Source organism: Pygocentrus nattereri, chromosome 5 (assembly GCF_015220715.1).
Source record: "Pygocentrus nattereri isolate fPygNat1 chromosome 5, fPygNat1.pri, whole genome shotgun sequence".
Lineage (NCBI taxonomy): Eukaryota > Metazoa > Chordata > Actinopteri > Characiformes > Serrasalmidae > Pygocentrus > Pygocentrus nattereri.
The window spans coordinates 12,687,256-12,709,682 of record NC_051215.1 but is presented as its reverse complement, the minus strand read 5'-3'; the positions used below and the strand labels follow the sequence as shown (position 1 = coordinate 12,709,682).

At 39.6% G+C, this 22,427-nt stretch overlaps 1 protein-coding gene across 2 annotated transcripts; it reads left to right on the top strand.

Moving 5' to 3' along the window:
• The first annotated feature begins 658 nt into the window (after positions 1-658).
• On the top strand, positions 659-21,544 carry pkd2 (polycystic kidney disease 2). 2 transcript variants are annotated; one of them, XM_017720493.2, is made up of 15 exons: positions 659-1,536; positions 3,094-3,207; positions 7,001-7,134; positions 8,847-9,097; positions 9,401-9,625; positions 11,483-11,711; positions 11,810-11,980; positions 12,106-12,287; positions 12,529-12,649; positions 13,195-13,293; positions 13,444-13,565; positions 13,929-14,046; positions 15,872-16,032; positions 16,296-16,443; positions 17,499-21,544. In XM_017720493.2, exons 1-15 carry the CDS (start codon positions 1,167-1,169, stop codon positions 17,724-17,726), a joined length of 2,673 nt encoding a protein of 890 aa, XP_017575982.1. In that variant the 5' UTR covers positions 659-1,166; the 3' UTR covers positions 17,727-21,544. The 2 variants fall into 2 exon arrangements, with proteins under 2 accessions (XP_017575982.1, XP_017575980.1); XM_017720491.2 differs by having other exon boundaries at positions 1,167-1,536; positions 15,869-16,032.
• The last annotated feature ends 883 nt before the right edge of the window (positions 21,545-22,427 follow it).

The following is a 22,427-nucleotide window of genomic DNA, read 5'->3' as shown; positions in this document are numbered from 1 at the left end:
ACAACAATATATAATGATAATTATTATACAATACAATTATATGACAGCAACAACATCCATCCATCCATTTTCTAAGCCGCTATATATATATATATATATATATTTATATATATATATATATATATATATATATATATATATATTATTGTTGTTGCTGTCATATAATTGTATTGTATAATCATTATCATCAACACAAAAACAGATTTGTGAAGGTTTTCTGCCACCTACTGGTTAAAAGCAATATTACAGCAAACTGTCCAGAGAGACGGGCGGAGGAGCCGTTGCTTAGCAACAGCTGCAGCAGAACCAAAACAGAAAGCGGTTATGTAAAAACCAACTGTTGGTATTTTTACCCCAAATTCTCAAACTCTGTTAGACTCGAGTTTTTTAAACTCTTTGTCATTTCAGTCTAGTTCCACATAAAAATGAACATCCTTTCAATATGAACTTTTTCAAAGATTCGCCAACAAAATTCATCAAAAGTTCGCGATCCGGCTTCTGAGCATCCCTCAACGTCATTGTTATGAAGGGCAGAAGTTTGGCCACGCTGTAGTCTTCACGATGGCTAGAGGTTTGAGCATGTTTCAATTCATTATTTATTTCCTTCGCTTCAGCACAGAAAGTGCAGAATGTCCCGGGTCTGGTCCTGTAATCTGATCCCTCCGCCAATGAGAGCTGCGGTTTTAGGGGAAAACTCAACTGAAGGGAACAAGATGGCTGCGGGACACAGAGAGAGTCTCCCTTCTTCGCAAACGGAGGATTTAAACATCCGCAAACTTCTGAAACTGCTCACCTAACCTGCTTTGGTGCCCGCTCGTCACGTTTTCCTCAAGTCCTGCGGTTTGGTCGGTCACAGGGATTTCCAGACGCCCTGTTTTCCTCAAAACTCTTCACTTTGTCTTTTTTCGCGTTTCTGTTCCGAGCTCATTTAAGCAGCCGGGATTAGTTGGTTAGAAGGAAAACAGCGGTTTCGTTGCGATTTAACAATCTGGAAGAGAAATCTGCTTCTTTAAAATAACGTAATGGAAAGTTTTCCTTCATTAAATTGGTGAGGCTTTGTGTGTTGGTGTTTTGATTCTTTTAGGCGGTGTTTGTAAACACGCCCATATTCATTAAACTGTCTATAAGATGAACAGTTTTTCTGCTGTAAAACCAAGGTCTGAATTATGAGCTCGAACCGACTCCGCTCCCCGCAGCAGCAGCCCCAGCCGGCTCCAGCCTCCTTACCGCCGAGCGAGGCCATTGAGCTGGGCACAGTGCCTCACTCAGCGGCCGAGGAGGAGAGCCCGTGCCCGCCCGCCTCCAGCTCCAGACAGGCGTGGAGCCGGGACAACCCTGGTTTTGAGCCCGAGGAGGGTCTAATGGGGGCCAGCTGGGCCCCGGAGAGCCCCGGACGGAGGTCTCTGTCCACGGCTTCCAGCGGCAGCAGCGGCCTGGGGAGCTTCAGCGGCAGGATCCGCGGAGGACTTTCCCTCGGGCGACCAGCAGAGGGCACCCAGCACGGCTGGAGCAAGAGGATACTGTCAAAAATCAGAGGTATGCACGACTGACCGCAGCTACATTTCAACAAAGAGGAGTGGACGGAGCATCAAACCTGTGCATGACTGCAGTGAGGTTTAAAAATGGTCAAAGATTTGGCCCCTGTGTAACAGACTGTATGTCCAGTAAGTTCTTTAAGGGGAATTCCACCAGTTCTTATTTTTAAAATCCCAAATAATTCAGGCCTTGTGATGTAAACGCAGTCTTTAAGATTGTTTTGAAGTGGTTAATTGTAGAGAAAAGGTGGGAGACAATGAGACAGGAATGGTTTAGTAGGTGGAGATCATTGACATTTTGTCCCTCCTCATCTTTTCTGACTGATTTTCCACTAGTTTTGCAGTTAGCTTGGGTCAGCATCACTACTGGTGCCATGGTGCAGTACCTGGACCCTACTGAGGTTGCATGGGTAGTCCAACTCCTGCAGGATGGCACATCAATACATACCAGTCTTAATAGTATGGAAGAGATTCCAGGATACAGGCAGTTACTCTAGGAGAGCTGGCCATAGAAGGTCCTTAACCCCTCAGTAGGACCGATATCTGCTCCTTTGTGCAAGGAGGAACAGGATGAGCACCACCAGGGCCCTACCAAATGAACTGCAGCAGGCCAATGGTGTGAATATGTCTGACCAAACAATCATAAACAGGCTTCATGAGTGTGCCCTGAGGGCCCGACGACCTGAGGTGGGCCCTGTGCTCACATCGTTCAGCATGATGGTTTGGTGGTGGGTCCATGATGGTCTGGGGAGGCATATTCTTGGAGGATGAAGGAGTTGATGCTGTTGACTGGCCTCCTGCTCGTCTGACCTAAATCCAGTAGAACATCTCTGGGACATTATGTTTCAGTCCATCCGATGCTGCCAGGTTGCACTTCAGTCGGTCCAGGAGCTCAGTGATGCCCTGGTCCAGATCCCACAGGACACCATCTGTTGTCTCATTCGTCTCATTAGGAGCATTCCCTGATGTTGTCAGGCATGCATACAAGCAGTTGGAGGCCATACAAACTATTTGAGTTTTGGATAAATGGACTAGCCTGCTGCATCATTTTTTCGTTTTAATTTTGGGGTGTCTTTAAATTCAACTCTCTACAGGGTGATGATTTTCATTTCCGTCAAATGATGGGGCATCCTTTTGTTCCTAACACATTACCCAGTCCGTATCAGGAAAGATATTCTGCATGATTTTTTCCCATTGAGATCTGATGTGTTTTCAAAGTGTTCCTTTCATTTTTTTGAGCGGTGTATTTTAAGCCAAAACATTATCACTTAATTACCCTAAGACAGTCTTTCAGACATCAAGCAGTGTATTCATAATCATTTTATGTAATAGGCATTAAGTTGGTCAGATGTTTCATTCTTTTACCACCACTATAAACAATTTTGACTCCAAGTTTCTCTAGAATGGACCAGTCCACACTAAACTACTGAATGACTTTGTGTACGTATTTATTTAGGTTTTTTAAAAAATTGATGGAGTTCCCCTTGGTCTGGGTTTGTGCCCCTCTGGGTTATATATGAGGTTTTGAGGTCTACTGAGGTCTGCTTTATCATTCCAGTTTTGTGGGGAACACGTCTGATGGAGGAGAATGACAGCAGCAGGGAGGTGTATCTGAAGAACGTTCTGAGGGAGATGGTCACCTACATCTTCTTCCTCATCACTCTGTGCATCAGTAAGTTGAATAAGACCACAGTGATCAAAGCCGTTCAACAGTTGTGTATCTGTTCTGAGATGATCTACAAGTCACACCTGCTGAGTCTCTTCTTGTAGCTTCTTTGCATCAGCTACTATTTCAATTCAGAATAAAAAATGTTTCTGATCCCTCAAAGTTCAGCAGGGCCATGCAGCAGCATATCATCTGGGGAAAAAAAGCGCCTTTACTGGGGAAAGAAAAATGTTTTTAACTCTCAGTGCAAGTTTGTGCAGATTTTTTCTTGGTCCGTTCATGAAATGTTGAAACAATGTAAATGAAAGCTGATTTTTTCAATTAAAAAAATGAAAATGGCACAAGGTTTTTTTCAACAGCGACAAATCTATTTCTGAGCTGCGGTGTCCATGTAATACGTTTCATCAGGAGGTCTGAAAAGGAGAAAAAAAGATTTCTTAGTTGTCCCACAACGCGAGGTGATGAGACCTCTGCTGTTACTGTGCCTCAGCTTAGGAACAGCCATTTGATCAGCAGATTGTTTTTCTTGAAGAAACATTTAAGACTTGTTTTTCTCCTTGTTTTTCCTCCACTTAACATCCCACTAGTTTTAATGTCATGCTTTTTTCAGGATTTCATATGTCCTGTTTTCTGTAATGTATTAACTTGTGTGCTTTGTTTAATCCTTTTATTTCATTTCATAATGTTATCAAGAGCTTTTGTGGCTGTGGCGACCCCTAAAGGGAGCAGCCGAAAGAAGAAGATCAATTTGGAAGGTGCGATCACTGGAAGGGTCGTTCTTCAGAAACGTCCACTTTTTTATCTATGCGTAGAAGTCACCGGTGTTACTGTTAAGAAAGGTAACACCATAGACATTTTAATGATAACCGAAAGACACAGTGCACCTATGTGCTTGTCTTCATAGCTCCTCAGAAAATAGGAAAAGTGAAGTCTGTGTGATTTTTATTTCAAAATGAGAGATTTTTTGTTACGTAATAACACCAGTGACACGACTCCTGCGGACCACAACTTTCATTACATATTTTATAATGTTTATTTGTTTTCTTTGTGTCATTGAAATAATATATATCACAGTCATGTATATTAAAACTGCAGAAAAACATGGCTTTTACCTCAAAATATGGCACTAACCCTTACACAGGACTGTGAATGCGACCACTTCTATAATATAACTGATTTAAAAACCAGTATTGCTAAATTGATGGCTCAAGAAGGTGTAATTATTGAAGTAGCTTATTGTTTTATTTCAAAATATAAACAAATTTTAACATGTTTTTCAAGAGTAATACATCTGTAAATGTAGGGACACAGAAATGGATGTTTTCATAGAGAGACTATTATAAACACTCGCTTATCCATACTCCTGGAGATCACCTCACCCTGCAGATTTACATTTACATTTATGGCATTTGGCTGACGCTCTTATCCAGAGCTACTTACAGTTTGATCATTTTTACACAAGTAGGCGAAGGTGGTGTTAGGAGTCTTGCCCAAGGACTCTTATTGGTATAGTGTAGGGTGCTTACCCAGGTGGGGGATTGAACCCTAGTCTACAGCGTAGAAGGCAGAGGTGTTACCCGCTACACTACACCAACCACTGGGATTGTATTGTAAGACAGGTAGATAGATCTGACACATCTGATTCACCCAAAGGAAGAGTTCAGGAACATTAGAGCATTAGAGGAAGATGCGTGCAGTGAGGCTTAGAACCAAATTTCAGAACTGGGTAGTTCTTCAGAATCAAGGTTAGGCGGTCCTGCCTTAAAATATTAGGGCTCGCATGAAGTTAAAGCACTAGCTAATAGGTGTTTGATTCACCACTGCAGATAGTGTTGCTGGAAAATTTCACCTGAACATTATATTTTTCACCCTGACAGAAAGCGTTTGTAAATCATTTAGCAATTTAGAAAAAGCACAGAGAACTTTAAAGGGAATTTCAACAGGTAAAATCAAAATGATCAATATTTCTTACATAATTCAATCATTAAGATGCAAACAAAGTCATTCAGAGTGGTTTAATGTGAAATTCTTCATTATAGAGAAGCTTACTGACTCAGGTGTCCTTTATAGTGGTGGTGATAGAAACCAGGGGTCGCTATGTTTACAACACAAATATAGCAGTTTTATTCACTACACAAAACCAACAGTGAACCTACACGTCTTCTGAGTTTTAATGATGATAAATGTAAAATAGTGTTAAATCAGAAGAAAAAAAACATTTCTTTAGCACATTGTTTTGCCTTACAATGCAATACATGTGCCCCTTTTCCATGCATGTATTTAACAAATATTTACATCGGTATTAAGCAATTTATAACCACTTTGTACAGTAACTCTGAGTGAGGTTTCTTTTAGAGACATTAAGCACTTTAGATAGATAGATAGATAGATAGATAGATAGATAGATAGATAGATAGATAGATAGGTAGATAGATAGATAGATAGATAGATAGATAGATAGATACTTTATTGATCCCGAAGGAAATGTAGCACCTATCAGCGCCACTGTGAACAATCCTGAGTCAGCAACTTTCTCTAGAATTGTGCATTTTGAAACAAACTACTTTGAATGACTTGTGTTCATATCTCAGCGACTGAATTATGCAGAAATTGTGCAAGAGTTGGTGGAAAAATCGGTCCAGCATAGCTGGACAATTCAAGACTCCCTCTTTGTTGGTCTCCCTGTAAAGTCTAGACAAAAGCTACAGTACATTCAGAACTCTGCAGCTAGAGTTCTCACCCATACTAAGCGTTCAGCTCACATCACCCCCATTCTCTCTCAGCTACACTGGCTACTGGTCCCGTCCCATATAAAGTTTTACTACTCACTTTCAAAGCCTTGCATAATCTTGCTCCCCTACCTCAGAGAACTGCTGACCTCTCTCAGGTCTTCTTGTAATAACTTACTTGGTGTCCCACGCACCAGACTTTCCACTTTGGGAGGGAGGTCTTTCAGTGCCATGGCCCCCAAACTCTGGACTGCTCTTCCTTTTCCACCTTCAAATCTGATTCTTTAATGTGCATTTTCTTCCTCCTCCACTGCTTAGTTTTTGTTTTTGTTTGTTTTTTGCCCATGCTTTGTGAAGCGACCTTGGGTTTGTGAAAGGCGCTATATAAATGTAACTTCTTCTTATTACTATTATTAAATGGGTAACGTTTCCCTTTAATTTCACCATGCGCAACTCCTAATAATCCTACTGCCCGCCAGTGAATCAGTTGTTGTAATGGAAAGATGTGGTGTTCGTGTCTCTGTGTGGTTTCAGCCGTGCCCTGCTTTAGCCTTACTCTATGGAAAACTTTCTCTATGCCCTGTTTTTACAGCAAAGACAGGACAGAACCAGCATCTTATCTGGAGAAGTCTGTATCTAGTCTCAGTTGAATCCTTTCAGCTCATAGTATGTTTAGAGATATGCAAATTAAAGCAGTCACAGTTCTTAATGCAGGATAATATACAGTCCAGTTTTGCTCATGATTGGCATTTCTGAGTGGTAAAAACCTTTTTTGCCAAAGTTTGGCATCATTACACAGTTTCTTGGCAGAACCATATTAGAACTTGAGGCAACCTAGAAGGAGCAGTAATGAGGAAAGAATTTAAACACTCCTCCAGGCATCTCGGAAAAAGCTCAGGTTGGTTGAGTGGAACAACATTTACAGCAGTCTGGTCATTCATATAAAATGAGAAAAGAACAAGAATAAAAATAATGAAGGGAGTTAAACTGTTGTGTTAGTTTATGGGGTGATACTTTTTCAGGGACTAATCGTTTTGAAACGTGCTGTATTTTGTCTGGATGTGTTGCAGTAACATATGGGATGGTGAGCACCAACATGTACTTTTACACCAAAGTCATGTCTCAACTCTTCGTGGACACACCAGTGTCAAATGGAGATCCTACCACCTTCAAGACCCTCTCAACCATGGAGGAATTCTGGAAAGTAAAGGACCTTATTTTAATACATCCTTCTTAAAGAGTATATATTAAAATGATTTAAAATTTTACTATCGCTACATCTTGTACATCACTATGTATTGTAAGCATGCATGGTTACCTTCTATAGTGGTGAGCCAGTGGTCTGTAGAGTGAGATTTTTCAGTCATAGAGAAGGAAAACCTCCTTTGGATGATGTACATTGGGAATGGGAGGAACTTTAAACTATAAGAACTATAAAACTTTTGGGGAAGACAGTTGAAGGTAAGATCGTTTAAATTTGATGTCCAATTCAGAAGACGGTTGGTTCTTTAGAAAAAAATAGATTCTTCATAGGACCACACACGCCTTCTAAGCTGCTTCTCCTTCTGGGTCGCTGGTGGTGCTGGAGCCTATCCCAGCTGTCATCGGGCGGAAAGCGGGATACACCCTGGACAGGTCGCCAGTACATTGCAGGGCAGACAGACAGACAGACATACACATTCACACCGAGGGGCAATTTACCATGTCCACTTGGCCTGACTGCATGTCTTTGGACTATGGGAGGAAACTGGAGAACTCACACAGACACAGGGAGAACATGCAAACTCCTTTATAGAACCATGATCACTTAAAAGTACAATTTGCATGAATAAAAGGATCTATGCATCATGAAAGGATTCTATAGCCGTATGGAGAATGTGCTGTAGATGGTTCTATATTGAAATCTTTTAAAAAGCGTTCTATATAGCACCAAAATAAGTTCTTCCATTGTTTCAAGCTTGACATCATTATTTGGTGTTATATAGAACCGTTTTCATTACTAAAAACTCTTGAAGAACCATCTTTTTAAGCGTGTATATGAGTGGCTTTGCTTGAAGTCGGGATTTCTTTTTCTCGTTGAGGTAGGGGACGTTCCCAGTAGTAGTATGATGTATTTGCGTACTACATGCTGAGTGTTGTAATTAGACAATATTAATCGGTGGAAATGCAGAAAGGATAAAAATGTGTGAATTCAGTGCTGTGTTACTGAATATTACATAACATGAAAAACTATTAGATGTTAGTTTTAGGCAGGAGTCTCTCCAACGATTTAAATGTCTTCATAAGCAAAGTGTCTTCACAAACTAAAATGTGAGGCAAAGGCCCAGTCCTATTTCTTATTTTTACCCCTACCCCTTGTTTTTGAGTGTCACCTTGCCCCTTCGGTGTTGAGTTAGTGGTAGTGGCTGGAATCTCATTTACATTTACATCGTTTAGCAGACGCTCTTATCCAAAGCGACTTACAAGAAGTGCTTTGTCTGTCGGAATCTCATCCTACAAAATGGGATCCATAAATAAAGTACATAACTTCATGAATAGGCTACTAGTGGTGCTCTGTGCACAACCCTGCCAGTCTGCAGTGATAGCAGAGGAGGGTAACAGTTCAGCTCTTTAGTCTTTAGTCTGCTGGTCTTTAGGTTTATTTAGGGCATCACCATAAAAGGGGACGGGGGCAGTTGGGGGGGTGCGACAAATAAATCTGAAGTCAGCTATACGTCAGCTTCTTGTTTGAATTTGGCTGTAATTTGGAATAGACTGAAATGACATTAAACTAAGAGAGTCATGTAAAATGAATTATGACTAGTTTGTGATGTAAACGAACACAAATGTCTCAGACAGAACAATAACATGCAAGGAAAATGTGGGAAACGTTAGGCTACCACTGTCAATCTTGTCTAATGTGAGTACTGTTTGTAGTACACAGAGGGGCCTTTTCTAAATGGGATGTACTGGGATGTGTGGTACAACAACAAGAGCCTGCCAGAGAACCAGAGTCTCATCTACTATGAGAACCTTCTCCTAGGAGTTCCTCGCCTCCGCCAGGTCAAAGTACTCAACAGGTCCTGTCCTGTGCATGAGGACCTGAAGGACGAGGTCTATGACTGCTACAGCACCTACTCACCTGCCAGTGAGGACAAGGCACCCTTCGGCCTCAAAAACGGCACAGCGTAAGGAAGCAGCTCTGCTGAATACTTAATATATGCAGTTGTGTTGAATTGAATTGTATTAAATGCAATTGAATGTATCATATAGTGGAAGAGTTTCACTAGGAAACATTATTATTCTATCTACTGAGGCAGTATTATTTCTACAGTTACATTGGAATGACATATTTCCATCTCTAAACTAAACAAATGTAAAACATTGTTAAAAATTGTATGCAGCAGTTATACCTTTAAACTGCATTTGAACAGTACATTGGAAAGTCAAGTTGATTCTGTCCTGTTTTGCCAACAAACTTTGTGTCTCAGGTGGGTGTATTCTGAGGAGAGCTCTCTTGGAGAGGGTAGCTTTTGGGGTGAAGTGGCCACGTACAGAGGAGGGGGTTACTACCAAGACCTGTCCCGTACCCTAGAGGAGTCCGCCAGGCAGCTGCGAGGGCTAAAGGACAACCTGTGGCTGGACCGTGGCACCAGAGCGGTGTTCCTTGACTTCTCCGTCTATAATGGCAATGTCAACCTCTTCTGCATCGTCAGGTATAGCAGTAAAAAGCTACTATACATGTGTAAACTGGATCTTTATTCAAGATTCAGTTCAATTCAGGGTCACACAGTGAAAGGGAAATAGCTGTTGATAATTTAGGAATTTAGGAATTTAAGCCTGTTGTGAGGTTCGGCTATCGTAAATGGAAGCATCAACATTTTGGAAGAAAGTAGTACAGAGGGTGCTTTGCTAAATTATTCAACCCCCTTAAAAGAAATCAAATTCGTTTGGATTACAAAATGATGTATACACAGCTTGTACAAGCCAGTATTTTTATTGTAATACCAGTATGCTCCTAATTCAAAATGAATAATTTGTCAGCAGATCTTTTAAAAAATGAATAATGAAAATGAAAAAGTATTCAGCTCCTTCAGACTTGTATGTGGTAGAACGCTGTTGGGGTACATTCGTAGCTTTGGATATTATTTGAAAGTGACTGTTGTCCATTCGTCCTGGCAGATTAGCTTCTGGTTCTTGATTTTGGTTAGATGTTGCGTGTGGACCACAATTTTCAAATAGGCTACATTCAAAGCAGGTAAATCTGATTTTCTCACCAAATTAGATTTTCTCACCAAATTTGATTCTTTTGTTTAGCTGTTCACAATATCTTCTAAACATGGCCTGTATGCAACATTAGTCTGAACAGATCAGCTCCTAAACTTAAAGAACAATGCTCATCCAGAGGTAAACAATCCTGACTTTCAGCGAACCGCAGTTGCTCCCAGATGGTTGTGTTCAGCCATTTCTCTCGAAATCTCTTCAAACTCAGAGCATTTGAGATATGTTTCTTCTCCAAATGTTTCTGAGGTCTAAGCAAGCGAACGTATGACAAACATCGAGTTGAAACGACGCATGAATTCCAGTCTGGCTGTTCAGACTAAGTTGCACTTCCGCAAATTGGATAAGTGTCGGATTTCAGTACCACATATGAAAGCGTTTTAAATCAGAATTAAAAATTTCAGATTCAGTTTTTTTCTGTTCACACTGCGCCACATACGAAGGAAAAGATCAAATTTGGGCCGCTCTTACCTGCTGTGTGAACAAAGCCATAATGATTTGAACTGGACTTTGACTTGGCCGTGGTAGTACATTCACCTTTTTGTGGCTCTGGTCTTTTCTGTTAAACTCAAGACGTGCTTTGATGTGTTTTTTTCTCCTTGATATCATTGACAATGATGAGAAAAATCATTCTTGCTCTGATGCTGACTTTTGAAGAATGGTCCTGGGTGATAAGATGCAGCTTCAGTTCCCTCACAAATGATTCAACAATGCTCACAGTTACTTGGATATTATTTTGTAGCCTCTTCTTTTCTTGTGCATAGCTATACCATTCTCTAACCTCAAATTTCCATAGACTGTTCTTTGGTCTTCATATTCACTTCCCTTCAGATTCACAGTCTGACCAGTGGTATTTGAAATAAGTGGACCTTTTTTCCAGAAAAAGTAAACATTTATAAGGATTCACAAGTAGAGGCCCATTGTAAGGCAGTTGTGTTTGATAGGGCATTACCTTTAATATGTGTAATATTGGAGCTTACATATCACAGGACTGAAGTTAAATACTTACACAAGCAACATTTTACAGTTAGTACTTTTTATCATGGAATGTTTTTCCTACATAACATGTTCTTTTTAAGTTGTTCTTATATTAACCAATATCACTTTAGCTTAATGTTGAGGGTCAGTCAGAAAACAGTCTCATTTGTTTTCTCATTTCAGATCTAAATCTGATGACCTTTATGGGGGTTAAATACTTCTGCAAGACACCGTGTAACATAGCTTTTCAAATTTGAGTCACTGTGTAACCTTCCTAAAGAGAAACAGAAAATGTGATCTCATTTTTTAAACAGATTGCTAGTAGAGTTTCCTGCCACCGGAGGCGCTGTGACATCTTGGCAGTTCCAGACAGTGCGTCTAGTGCGGTACATATCCAGCTGGGACTACTTTGTTGGTACATGTGAGGTGGTCTTCTGCCTCTTTGTGCTCTACTACATGGTGGAGGAGGTGCTCGAAATACATCTGCACCGCCTGCACTACTTCAAGAGCCTCTGGAACTGTCTGGACGTCGCCATAGTAACAGTGAGAAAACAAATCTTTGCTGTTTGCGTCTCTCTCTATGTTGCTGATGCGATCTTTCATGACTCTCCTTCATTTCTCCATATACCTGCTCCATATAGCTGAGCATCCCTGCCATCATCATGAACATCTACAGGACATCAGCGGTCAGTAACAGGCTGAGGTACTTGCTGGAGAACCACAGCACATATCCAAACTTCGAACCGCTCGCTCAGCTGCAGGTTCAGTTCAACAACCTGGCTGCAGTCATCGTCTTCCTCGCCTGGGTCAAGGTGAGGTTCTTATCTCATCATCTGTGTGTTGTATTCCCTTCACTAATATCCAATGGACAGTAATTATTTCCAGTGTGAAATTCATTTCATCATAATGTGAATCGAGTGCACTCCTCCTTCCTCAGCTCTTTAAGTTCATCAACTTCAATAAAACCATGAGTCAGCTGTCCACCACGATGTCCAGATGTGCAAAGGATCTGCTGGGCTTCGCCATCATGTTCTTCATTGTGTTCTTGGCATACGCGCAGTTAGCTTACCTGGTGTTTGGCAACCAGCATAATGACTTCAGTACCTTCCAGGCCTGCATGTGAGTCTGGGCTCTTTTTCACTGATCTGAAGCCAGTAATAAGTTAAAAACTTTTAAAATAATTCTTTACTTTGTTCTCAAACATGGGCTGTAGTTCTCTTTGTCATTCTGTTTAGTACTTTGGAAGCAGATCAGTCATTTCAGCTCATTTTCAAATCTTAATCATTAAAAAAATGTTTTTAAAGCAGGTAGTTCGTACTTAAGATGACTCACGTCATGCTTACTCTGTCTCTCTATGCAGTTTCACACAGTTCCGGATCATTCTGGGAGACTTTGACTTCTCTGAGATTGAACAGACGAACAGAGTCCTGGGGCCAATCTACTTCACCACCTTTGTCTTCTTTATGTTCATGATTCTGTTGGTAAGTAGACAAATAAGTCTTGTGTCCAGAACAGACCAATCACCTGTTTGACACTATGTTCTATTGATTATTCATATAATGTGAAGATTCAAGTGAATTAAATTCATGAATTGCATGCAAGCCACTGATTTCTGTGACAGGGACAGGGCAGTCAACCTCATGTAAGTCTGTGTGAAGTCGCTGTGGACAATATCATAATCCTTGAAGACATTTTCACCACATAATATGTATGACAATATTTAGTTTTTCTGATGTTTGATAAGGTAAAATAAACAGAATGCACCGGCAGTGCTACATTTTAAATATACTATCAAAAATACATACAGTGATCTTTATTAAATGTATTGCACTTCACTAAATCCCCTTAAACATGACCAGTTATACTCTCTTGTATTAAACATGCAGTTGATTATCGTTCTACTGATGACATCATGATCAGAAAGGCACATAATGATGTATTTCATCACAATACAACAAAATATTGTCATACTGCCCACCCATAGGGTGAAGTTTGTGTTTTGCTGATTCTTTTCCCCCTTCTTCAGAACATGTTCTTGGCTATCATCAATGACACATACTCAGAAGTGAAGGCTGACATGGCGCAACAAAGATCTGAAATGGAGATTGCAGACCTCATTAAAAAGGTGTGTGACAGAGTGGTCTTCACACCTGCGGTGCTTCTCAGTTAACAAGATAAACTAAATAGCTGAAAGTGTAACTTGTAAAACTGCGAGTATAAACTGGTGCTAAATGGGCAAAACGCATAGACAATGGGTGCTGGTGTGCTTTTGAAGGGATACCACAAGGCGATGGTGAAACTGAAGCTGAGGAAGACTACGGTGGATGACATCTCCGACAGCTTACGCCAGGCTGGAGGGAAACTCAACTTTGATGAACTCCGACAGGACCTGCGAGGGTGAATGAAACCATAACTGACATTTTCAACAACCTGTCTTAACCCATTAACCCAAAAACTAAACTTAGTATGATAAGGAAAATGGCAAAAAACATATTTTATCTGATTGGACATAAATGTTAACATCTAGCTTTTGACCATTTTTTTTTATCATTTTCATACTTATATTTTTAATTAAAAATCCATAGTCCCAAAATACTGAATTTAGTGTGATAAGTATAGTGATAAAAACATATGCACCAAAAGAAATATGACATTTTGGGTATGGACCTCATTAATGGGATAATAATGCTAAAACAAGAATTTAGCTTTATCACCTGATCAGAACCTGTGCTAAATGAGTTTCTACCTCTGTGTTTGCAGAAAGGGACACTCAGATGCTGAGATAGAAGCTATTTTTGCCAAATACGATTTGGACGGAGACCAGGAGCTTACTGAGCATGAACACCAGCAGATGAGGGACGACCTGGAGAAAGAGAGAGTGAGTAGATGTGAAGTTAACTCTTTAAGGCTGACGTAAAATGAGCCTGATGTAACAAAGCCGAAAAATTCATAGATCTTCATTTTTAATCTTTTATTAAAAGAACACTCATGAATAGGAATATCACAGAAATCACACTTCAGTCATATTTTATTGGTATTCTGATTAAACAAATCGGTAATAAGCACATACTGATCTGAATTGCACATTGAGCTCACGTCCTCGCTCCGAAAAACACAGTGCATCCAACAATAAAGGAAGCCCTGTGCATCTTTGATATGGGGATAGAAGCAGAGTAGCATGCAGAAAGTGCCAGTTCTACATGCTGAGATGTTTCACTCTTGCCATATGTCCTCAGGTTGCGATTTCAGTGAGTGAAAGGGGAAAACGTAAAATTCTCAGACTAGTAGACGCTCAGGTACATAGGGTTAAAAATGTGGAAAATGCTGTGCTAATGAGAGGAGAAAGAGAAGAATGAGATAAGTAGACATCTGCTACCTGACATATTTCATTCTCGTGAAGTAGACAAATTGTGGTAACACCTCAAATTGCACAATTCAGTTGTTCACATACGTAACATTTCTTTCACACTATATGAATAATTTATATTACTGAATAATACATTAATAACTTAATAGTAAACCTGCAGATCAAGGGGTTAAAAGTAGCATAATGTGAAAGCTGAACTGTATCTGCTTTAGAATGTTTAGCCCAGTTGCCAGTACACTGACTACAAGTCACTTACCTCCCGCCTCATAGTACAGACCCACTGATATACAGCTCAGCTCTCATTGGCGTATAAACAAACACAGCCTATAGAATTGCCATTGACTACATAACTTTTTTAGGATGCTGAATGGCTCACACTGATATGTAGATGCCCTTCTAATTAGTGAATTTAACTACTTTACCCCCTTAAAATCCCAGGCTTATTACATACTAAGGCTTAATATTCAATAGCTGCAGTCTTCAATGTAAACTGGCTGAGTTATTCTTAGCTTCTAGAAGTTTGGGTTTGTTGTTGTGCTTTTAAGCATTTAAAATGCACCCAATGTTGACACAGTTGTTCTATTATGCACACAAATCTTGTACAATCCCCATAGAAAAGCATTGCCAACAGATTCTCGGGATGTTCTGGTACAGCTACACATGAGCCTAAGGTCACTATGCCCAATGCCAGTCATTGGCCCCCCAGCTGAGGAGCAGAACTTCTCTGGAGATGGCGCTCCATTCATACTTTTGTGATGAGTTGAAGTACAGTTTATGATCCATATCTGATCATCCAACATCAGTATCTGATGTCACAAACGCTCTTGTGGCTCAGATAAGCAGAGGCTGTTATTGCAGCAAAGCTAGTCTAACTCTCTATTAATACCCCTGATTTCAGAAGAAACATTAGATTAGCAGGTGTTTACAAGCTTTTGGACATACAGTACCCTCTAATCCAGTGGTGGCTGCTTGGCTCCAGTCGGGAAGACAACACTGCAGAGTTAGTCTGATTTAACGTACCTGATTCAGCCTGTGAACTAATTAAAAAGTCATTTGTGAGCTGAATGAGGTATATTAGACCATGGAGAACTTTAAAATCTGCTGTGTATGACACCACTGTTCTGTTCCACTTTGCATGGTTCCTGCTCTTTGGGTTCCATGCTGTACTGTGGGAGGAACGGTACTGTCAGCAGTCCTGGTACTGAGGTGTAATATAGCTACTTAATATTTAATCCTTATATAAGGAATCGCCCTGAACAATGAAGTAGATGAACATGTATGTGCACAAACACACAGCTGTACAGATGCTCAGTGTCTCTCACACACATGCCAGGAGGACTTGGATCTGGAGCGTAGTTCGCTGCCCAGGCCCCTGAGCGGACGGAGCTTCTCTCGCAGTCAGGACGACTCGGAAGAGGATGACGACGAAGACAGTGGACATAGCTCCCGTCGCCGTGGCAGCAGCTCTGGGGGCGTGTCTTATGAGGAGTTCCAAGTGTAAGCTTTTCTATACGTCACTTTTAAGCAATGACAACAAAACACGTTTTACCTTTCCATTAAATGTAACATCTCATAAAATTTTTTGAAATGATTTTAATTTATCTGTAATTATTTCCTACATATTCAAGGTAACTTCATCACTTAACGTTTAGTAATCGTAGCTGGAATGAGCCAAATGTTGTTGAAGAGTTCAACATTTGAATTCTCCACAGACGGCTGTGTATGTAATGAACAGCTCTATTTTTTGACTGTGTTGCCAGATTGGTGCGGAGGGTGGACCGTATGGAGCACTCGATTGGTAGCATTGTGTCTAAGATCGACGCAGTCATTGTGAAGCTGGAGGCCATGGAGAGAGCCAAGCTGAAGAGGAGAGAAGTGCTTGGCCGATTGCTGGACGGTGTGATAGAGGTAAGCCTTTGACTATTAGGGGGTTGACAACAATATAGATACGTGTGTCATGTTGTGGTGAGTCTAGCAAGCCTGACTTCTATCAACGCTCAAATTAGAAAGACCATCAAGGGTATGGCTGCAGCACCTTTAGTAAGGGAGCATTAGTGAAATGTGTTCTGTTGCATTCATTTTTAAGTTGCATTGACTCCATACACCCTGTCTTTGTCTTTGTATTTTTTTGTTTATTTCAAAATATTAAGTTATGATGAGGTGAAAATATGCACCTTTCCATGGAAAAGTGAATGTAGAGTAGCTTTAGAACTTTAAGGTACACAGTTGGATCTGAAGACATATCACAATACTTACAGATGATACATATCACAGTATTCTGATAGACATGATGCACTAGCAGTGCCACATTTAAAACTTCCATAGAAAACTCTGAGTAAAGTCATTTTTATTTTACCTTTCACATTCTGCACTGTTCAAAATTCAACTACATGGGAGTGAGTATTCTAATTATAATCTATTTTAATCAAACTATTTCAGTGTTCTTGATATGGTATGCACAACATGCTCAGAAAAACCTATTTCACAAAAACCAAATTAATCACAATAGCGATAAAATAGCAGCATATTGTCCACCTCTCATTAAGGCCATTGTACTTTTGAGAGTACATTTTTATTGTTTGTGCCTTGATGAACATAAAGGCACCGACCTCTACACTGTATTTGCCAAAGTGGTAGTGTATTTGTCAGAGAGTCTGGTGTGTTTCTTGATCATCATTAGGGAAGCACCATCTACTTTAGCAGGAAGGGTTTGCGTTCGACTATGTAAAATAACGAACCGCAGACCGTTGTTTTTCTGTACAGCTAAAACACATATCAGCTTACTAGCTTATTTACTACACTGTGGTCATATTCTATTTTTAGTATTTCTTTAGTATTTCTTTACTCCCTCCTATCACTACTTGCTCTCTTTCTCTCCATCTCTTTGGCTGTTCTCTCTCTCCATTCTCTTACTTCCTTTTTTACCTGCTCTCTTCTTACCTCTGTTTGTCTCTCTCTGTTAGGATGAGAGGATGGGAAGGGATACAGAGGTTCACAGGGAGCAGATGGAGAAGCTGGTACGAGAGGAGCTCGAGCGCTGGGAGTCAGATGATGCCATCTCTCAAGTCAGCCATCAGCAGGCCACTCCAGTTGGCCCTGGAGCTCAGGCCCGTCCTCGCAGCGCCCGCCCCTCCTCCTCACTGTCCACTGAGGGTCAAGACGCTGGGGGCATTGGGAGTGGACACTTGTAAGTCCACTCCTGCTCATCCCACTGCCATAAGAAGTATTACTGAAGTTCATAATTACATCAATGTTATAGGTTGTATGCTGCAGTTTATTCACATTGTGCAGAAAAAAGGTAGCCAGGATTGTGTTTCCAGGATTTGTGCTGGTATAGGTACCCGTTTAACATCGAACTGCAGTGGTCTATCTGCGAAATGGACACTGCAGAAGACAGTATTATCAAATGAATAAGACTAAGGATTGTATTGAGGACTAGGCAGCACCAGAGCAAATGTGTTTAGGTTTTTTTGGTTTTAGGTGCATTACTAAGTGGGGTGATACAGCCGCCCCAAAACGTCTTTGGACACTTTAATCATGGAAATTTCTTGAAACTTTAATGACAGTCTTTAAGTTACTTCATAAAATAGAAAAACAACATCACAATATCCATATGATGGTTTTCTCTGTGTGGAGATGATTTCTAACAGTCTGCACTAAGGGCTGTGTAAAGCACAGAGGTGGAAACGTCAGTCTTGGGCTGTTTTTCTTACATTGGTGTTGATGCCAGGGTGCACAACTCCGGTCTTGGAGGGCAGTTTGGTCACCTCCTTGCTCAAGCACACCTGACAACACTCCTCTGTTGCCAGGTTTAGTGGGTGTCTGTGAGCAGGGGAACCACCAAACTGCACCAGGTGCCGGCCCTCCAGGACCAGAGTTGTGCACTCCTAAGTTAATGAGCTTTTGTTCGTTGATGTGTTCAGAAGTGTACAAAGGCAATTTGGTTGCAAACCTACACACTTAAAGACGGTTCTTCAAGAGTTCTTTAATTAAAAAAATGGTTCTATATAGAACAATGAACATTGTGTATATAGAACAGAGAACCCTGTACATGATCAAACAGTTTGCATCATGAAAGTGTTCTTCATATTGATGGAGGATGTGCTGTATAAGGTTCTATACAGAGCATTTTTATAAAGGGTTCTATATAGCACCAAAAAGCGTTCTTCTGTGGTTACAAGCTTAACATCATAATAATTGCAGAGCTCGTTTTGGTGCTTTATAGAACCCTTTTCAAACAATGTTCTTTATAAAACCATTTACAGCAGATTCTCCATTAATCTGAAGAACCCTTTCATTATGCAAAGAACCCTTTAAGCATGCAAAGGTGTTCATGGTTCTGTACAGAACAATTTTCCTTACTTTTAAGTTTTACTAAACTCTTGATAAACCCTCTTTTTAAGAGTGTCCAGAGCAGGATCTGCAAAGAAGCTGTTCAAACAATAATGATCTGAAACACCGACTGTATTGTGAAAGACCACCTGGTCTGTTTAAAATAAATGCCACTTTGTGTGACATTTACTGTCCCAGATATAAAACACTTTTTATGGTACAAATGTCCAAATACTTTTTGGGGCAACTTTAAGTATGAAGGTTTTGAATATGCAAAAAGGTCTGAGATAAAGGTGTAATATTTCTTTTAATACACATATATCAACTAGTTTTGCATTGAAGTCATCAAGCAATGAAAGCGTCAGTTTCATGTGGGTGAAATACATTATTCCCTGTTACTGTAGGAGGAGCCGTCACTCCAGGCCTGAGCTTTACATTCCACATTTTGAAGAATTGCATGTTTTTTTTCCAGTGCAGGTCAGGATGGGTGCAGCAAATGAAGATGAGTAATCTTTTTAATCTAGGTTGAACAGAGCCATGTGGCAGGTGCCCAGCCTACAGTGAAGCATGAATGTGCTGTAGGAGTGTGTTAACATTACCAGACAATAAACTACACGACAACAAGCTGAACCATATGCCACAGTTACGCCGAGACAGCAGACAAGTTACCTTGTCAGCAGCTGTATTTTTCATTATTTACCTTTAAGACTACAAACGTCTCTCCTTTATTCAATAGTTTAAAAGCATTTCCCCTATTCACCGTCATTATGTATGATTCATGTATACAAGCCTAAACTGCTAGCTTGACATCTTGAATTATTTTCTCTCTCTTTTTTCTCTGAAAAACAGCCAGCTTCAGAATATCAGCATTCCTGCAGCTTATTACGTGCAAAATGAGAAGAGTGTTACATATTTATAGCGCTGGATTTGGAAAATAGTATTATAATCATATTACAATAGTATTTCCATCCAGGGCAATTTCTCAAAAACAGTGAATAGATTTTGTTGTTTTTAACATATTTGAGGTCTTAGAAGATAAAATATACTTCCACATAAAGTGTCCTCCACAAATATTGGCATCCTTGGTAAATATTGTTTATTGCTTATCATTTTGATCTTTCAGTGTAACAAAAATCTAGCCTTTAAGTATAATAGTTAAAAGAAAAAACTAAATCTTATGAAATATTTTTCTTAAGTCTGTTCATTAAATCTCTTCATTTAATATTTCATCCCAAATTACAGTTATGTAGTTGACATGTGATTGTAGTTTGAGAGATGTTTTGACTCCAAGACTTGACTAACGTCTGCAGTTTCCTATCATTGATCCTTGGAGATTCTTTGGCCGCTCTATCCAGCCTCCTCACTGTGAGTGGGGTCAGTATAGACATGCGTCCTCTTTCTGGCAGACTCTTAACATCTCCAGTTGCTTTAAACGTCTTAATTATTGCCCCAGTAGGGGAAATGTCCTTTTTTATCTGTTTAACTATTTTTGTACTGGTCTTTCTCATAGTGATAAATGGCTAAAGCTGCATACAAAATCACATAATACTGTACGACACAGACCCCAGTAGTAAATAGACTTCTATTGGTGGTGTACTATTTAGTATTTAGGAATCGTTATTTACTATTTACTTTGGTAGTTTGCAGTTTTGGATGCAGCCAAAGAGAGTTTGGCCAGTGTGTCACCTCATATTTATACCCCAGTGAAAAAAGGTCATGGTTGACCATTTTCAGTGTTACTTAAAATTAAAAGCATATAATAATAGCACTATACTTCAGTTAGATTTGACACATTTGACACAAATTTTTAAAAATATTTCTTGAAAATATTTAATTTTGTTTCATTTGATCATTGTGCTTCAAATAAAGCTTCAATTTTTGTTAATATTTTTAATGAAATATTAAAAGCATAAGCAATAAAGAATGCTTTTACAGCCAGTTTTGCTCATGTTTACTAGGGGTGCCAGTAGAGGGCACTGTCCATCATTTCAACTCATTCATATTACTGAAGGCATTTTAAATGAAGGCGCTTTGACGCTGGTACTTTTAATTATTTTACAAGGAGATTTGGCACAGCTGTATGAATTGTAATGTATTTAAAGCACAAGCATTTCCTCAGTAGGAAGCTCTCACGCATATTTCAACTAGAAATGATTTTCTGTTGTAAGTTTGCGTTCAACATCATTTACTATAGTTGAACGAGTGGCATGTTCTGTCATGTATGTCTGCACTAGGTGATGTATAACTTCTCAAATGTATTTTCTTATTTTATACATATTGTAACTTGAAACAAACTTCGATTTGGAGTGCATCTGCTTTCTTAGGAAGCCCGTGTGAGTTTGACTCGTATAGCTGGATTTGCAAAGCTTTTCTCTGGTGTCAGTTTTGCCTCGGCAATATGGTACAATGGCTTAGTTCTTGACACTTTTTGGGTATTTCATTTTCCTTTTATGCTACTGATGTTCAGTATGCTGTTTTGATATGACATGTTATTATTTGATATTTTGTAGCACCGGCAGTTTGTTACATTTTTAAACAAATGGACAGAACTTGTATCAGCAAACAGCTCTGTAAATTTGGCTCTGTACTGTGCTTTATGGTACTTTGTAGTCCTGTGTATGTTCTAATCAGTATTACTGTTTTAATAAAATCGAAATTTAATGTATGCAGACTTTCACAGTTTGTGGCATTGCAGCATTAAATGGAAGATCCACCAGTCCTTCAAACGTGTTTGTATAGTTTGGTCTTCATGATGTGAAAGTCATTCCTAGTAGTTTGATGTGAAATACTTCATTCTATAGAAACTTACTCTCTTGTTCACAGTGGTGGTGATAGGAACCAGACGTCCACCTCTAAAGGCTCCATTACAGAAAGTTATGACGTTAAATGGTTATGAATACATTGCCTGATGTCTGGGACATTATTTAATGACAGTCTTAATATTACGTTTAGGTCAAAAGCATGTATTTAAAGAAATGTGCAAGGTGTTATTTGACAAAATAGTCACAAAAAAAAAACATTTCAGCTTTAGCACTATTTTATCATTACCAGCATTACATATTGCTGTTGTCAGAAGAAGAACCTTGTATCTCCAAAATGATAACTTTTTAGGAGAAGGAAAAATCCTACTTTAATTTACGTCAATGGAACCAGGATTTTTTCCAAGTTGTTTTGGGCCGTTTCTTTTGGTCTGTTCGCCATGAAATTTTCACACAATGTAAAGAGCAACAGGTATTTTCAAATTATGTCAAAGACTGAAAAACGACAAAAATGCAGGTACAAGGTTTTCTTCCATCAGCAGCGATATAAAAACTCTGGTTTTACATAGCAAATATATTTTAAAATATTTTTGCATTGTAGACTTCGCAACACCTAATTCCTACTACCACCACTATACAGAGTCTGTAAATTTCTCTACAACAAAGCATTTCACATCAAACTACTCTGAATGACTGTTTACGTCTTTACCGTTTAATTCTGAAAAAAATGTGTGGAAATCCTCTTTAGCCAGGTTTAAGCACTCGTAGTGAATGGATTATGTCTTTGCATGGCATTAGATT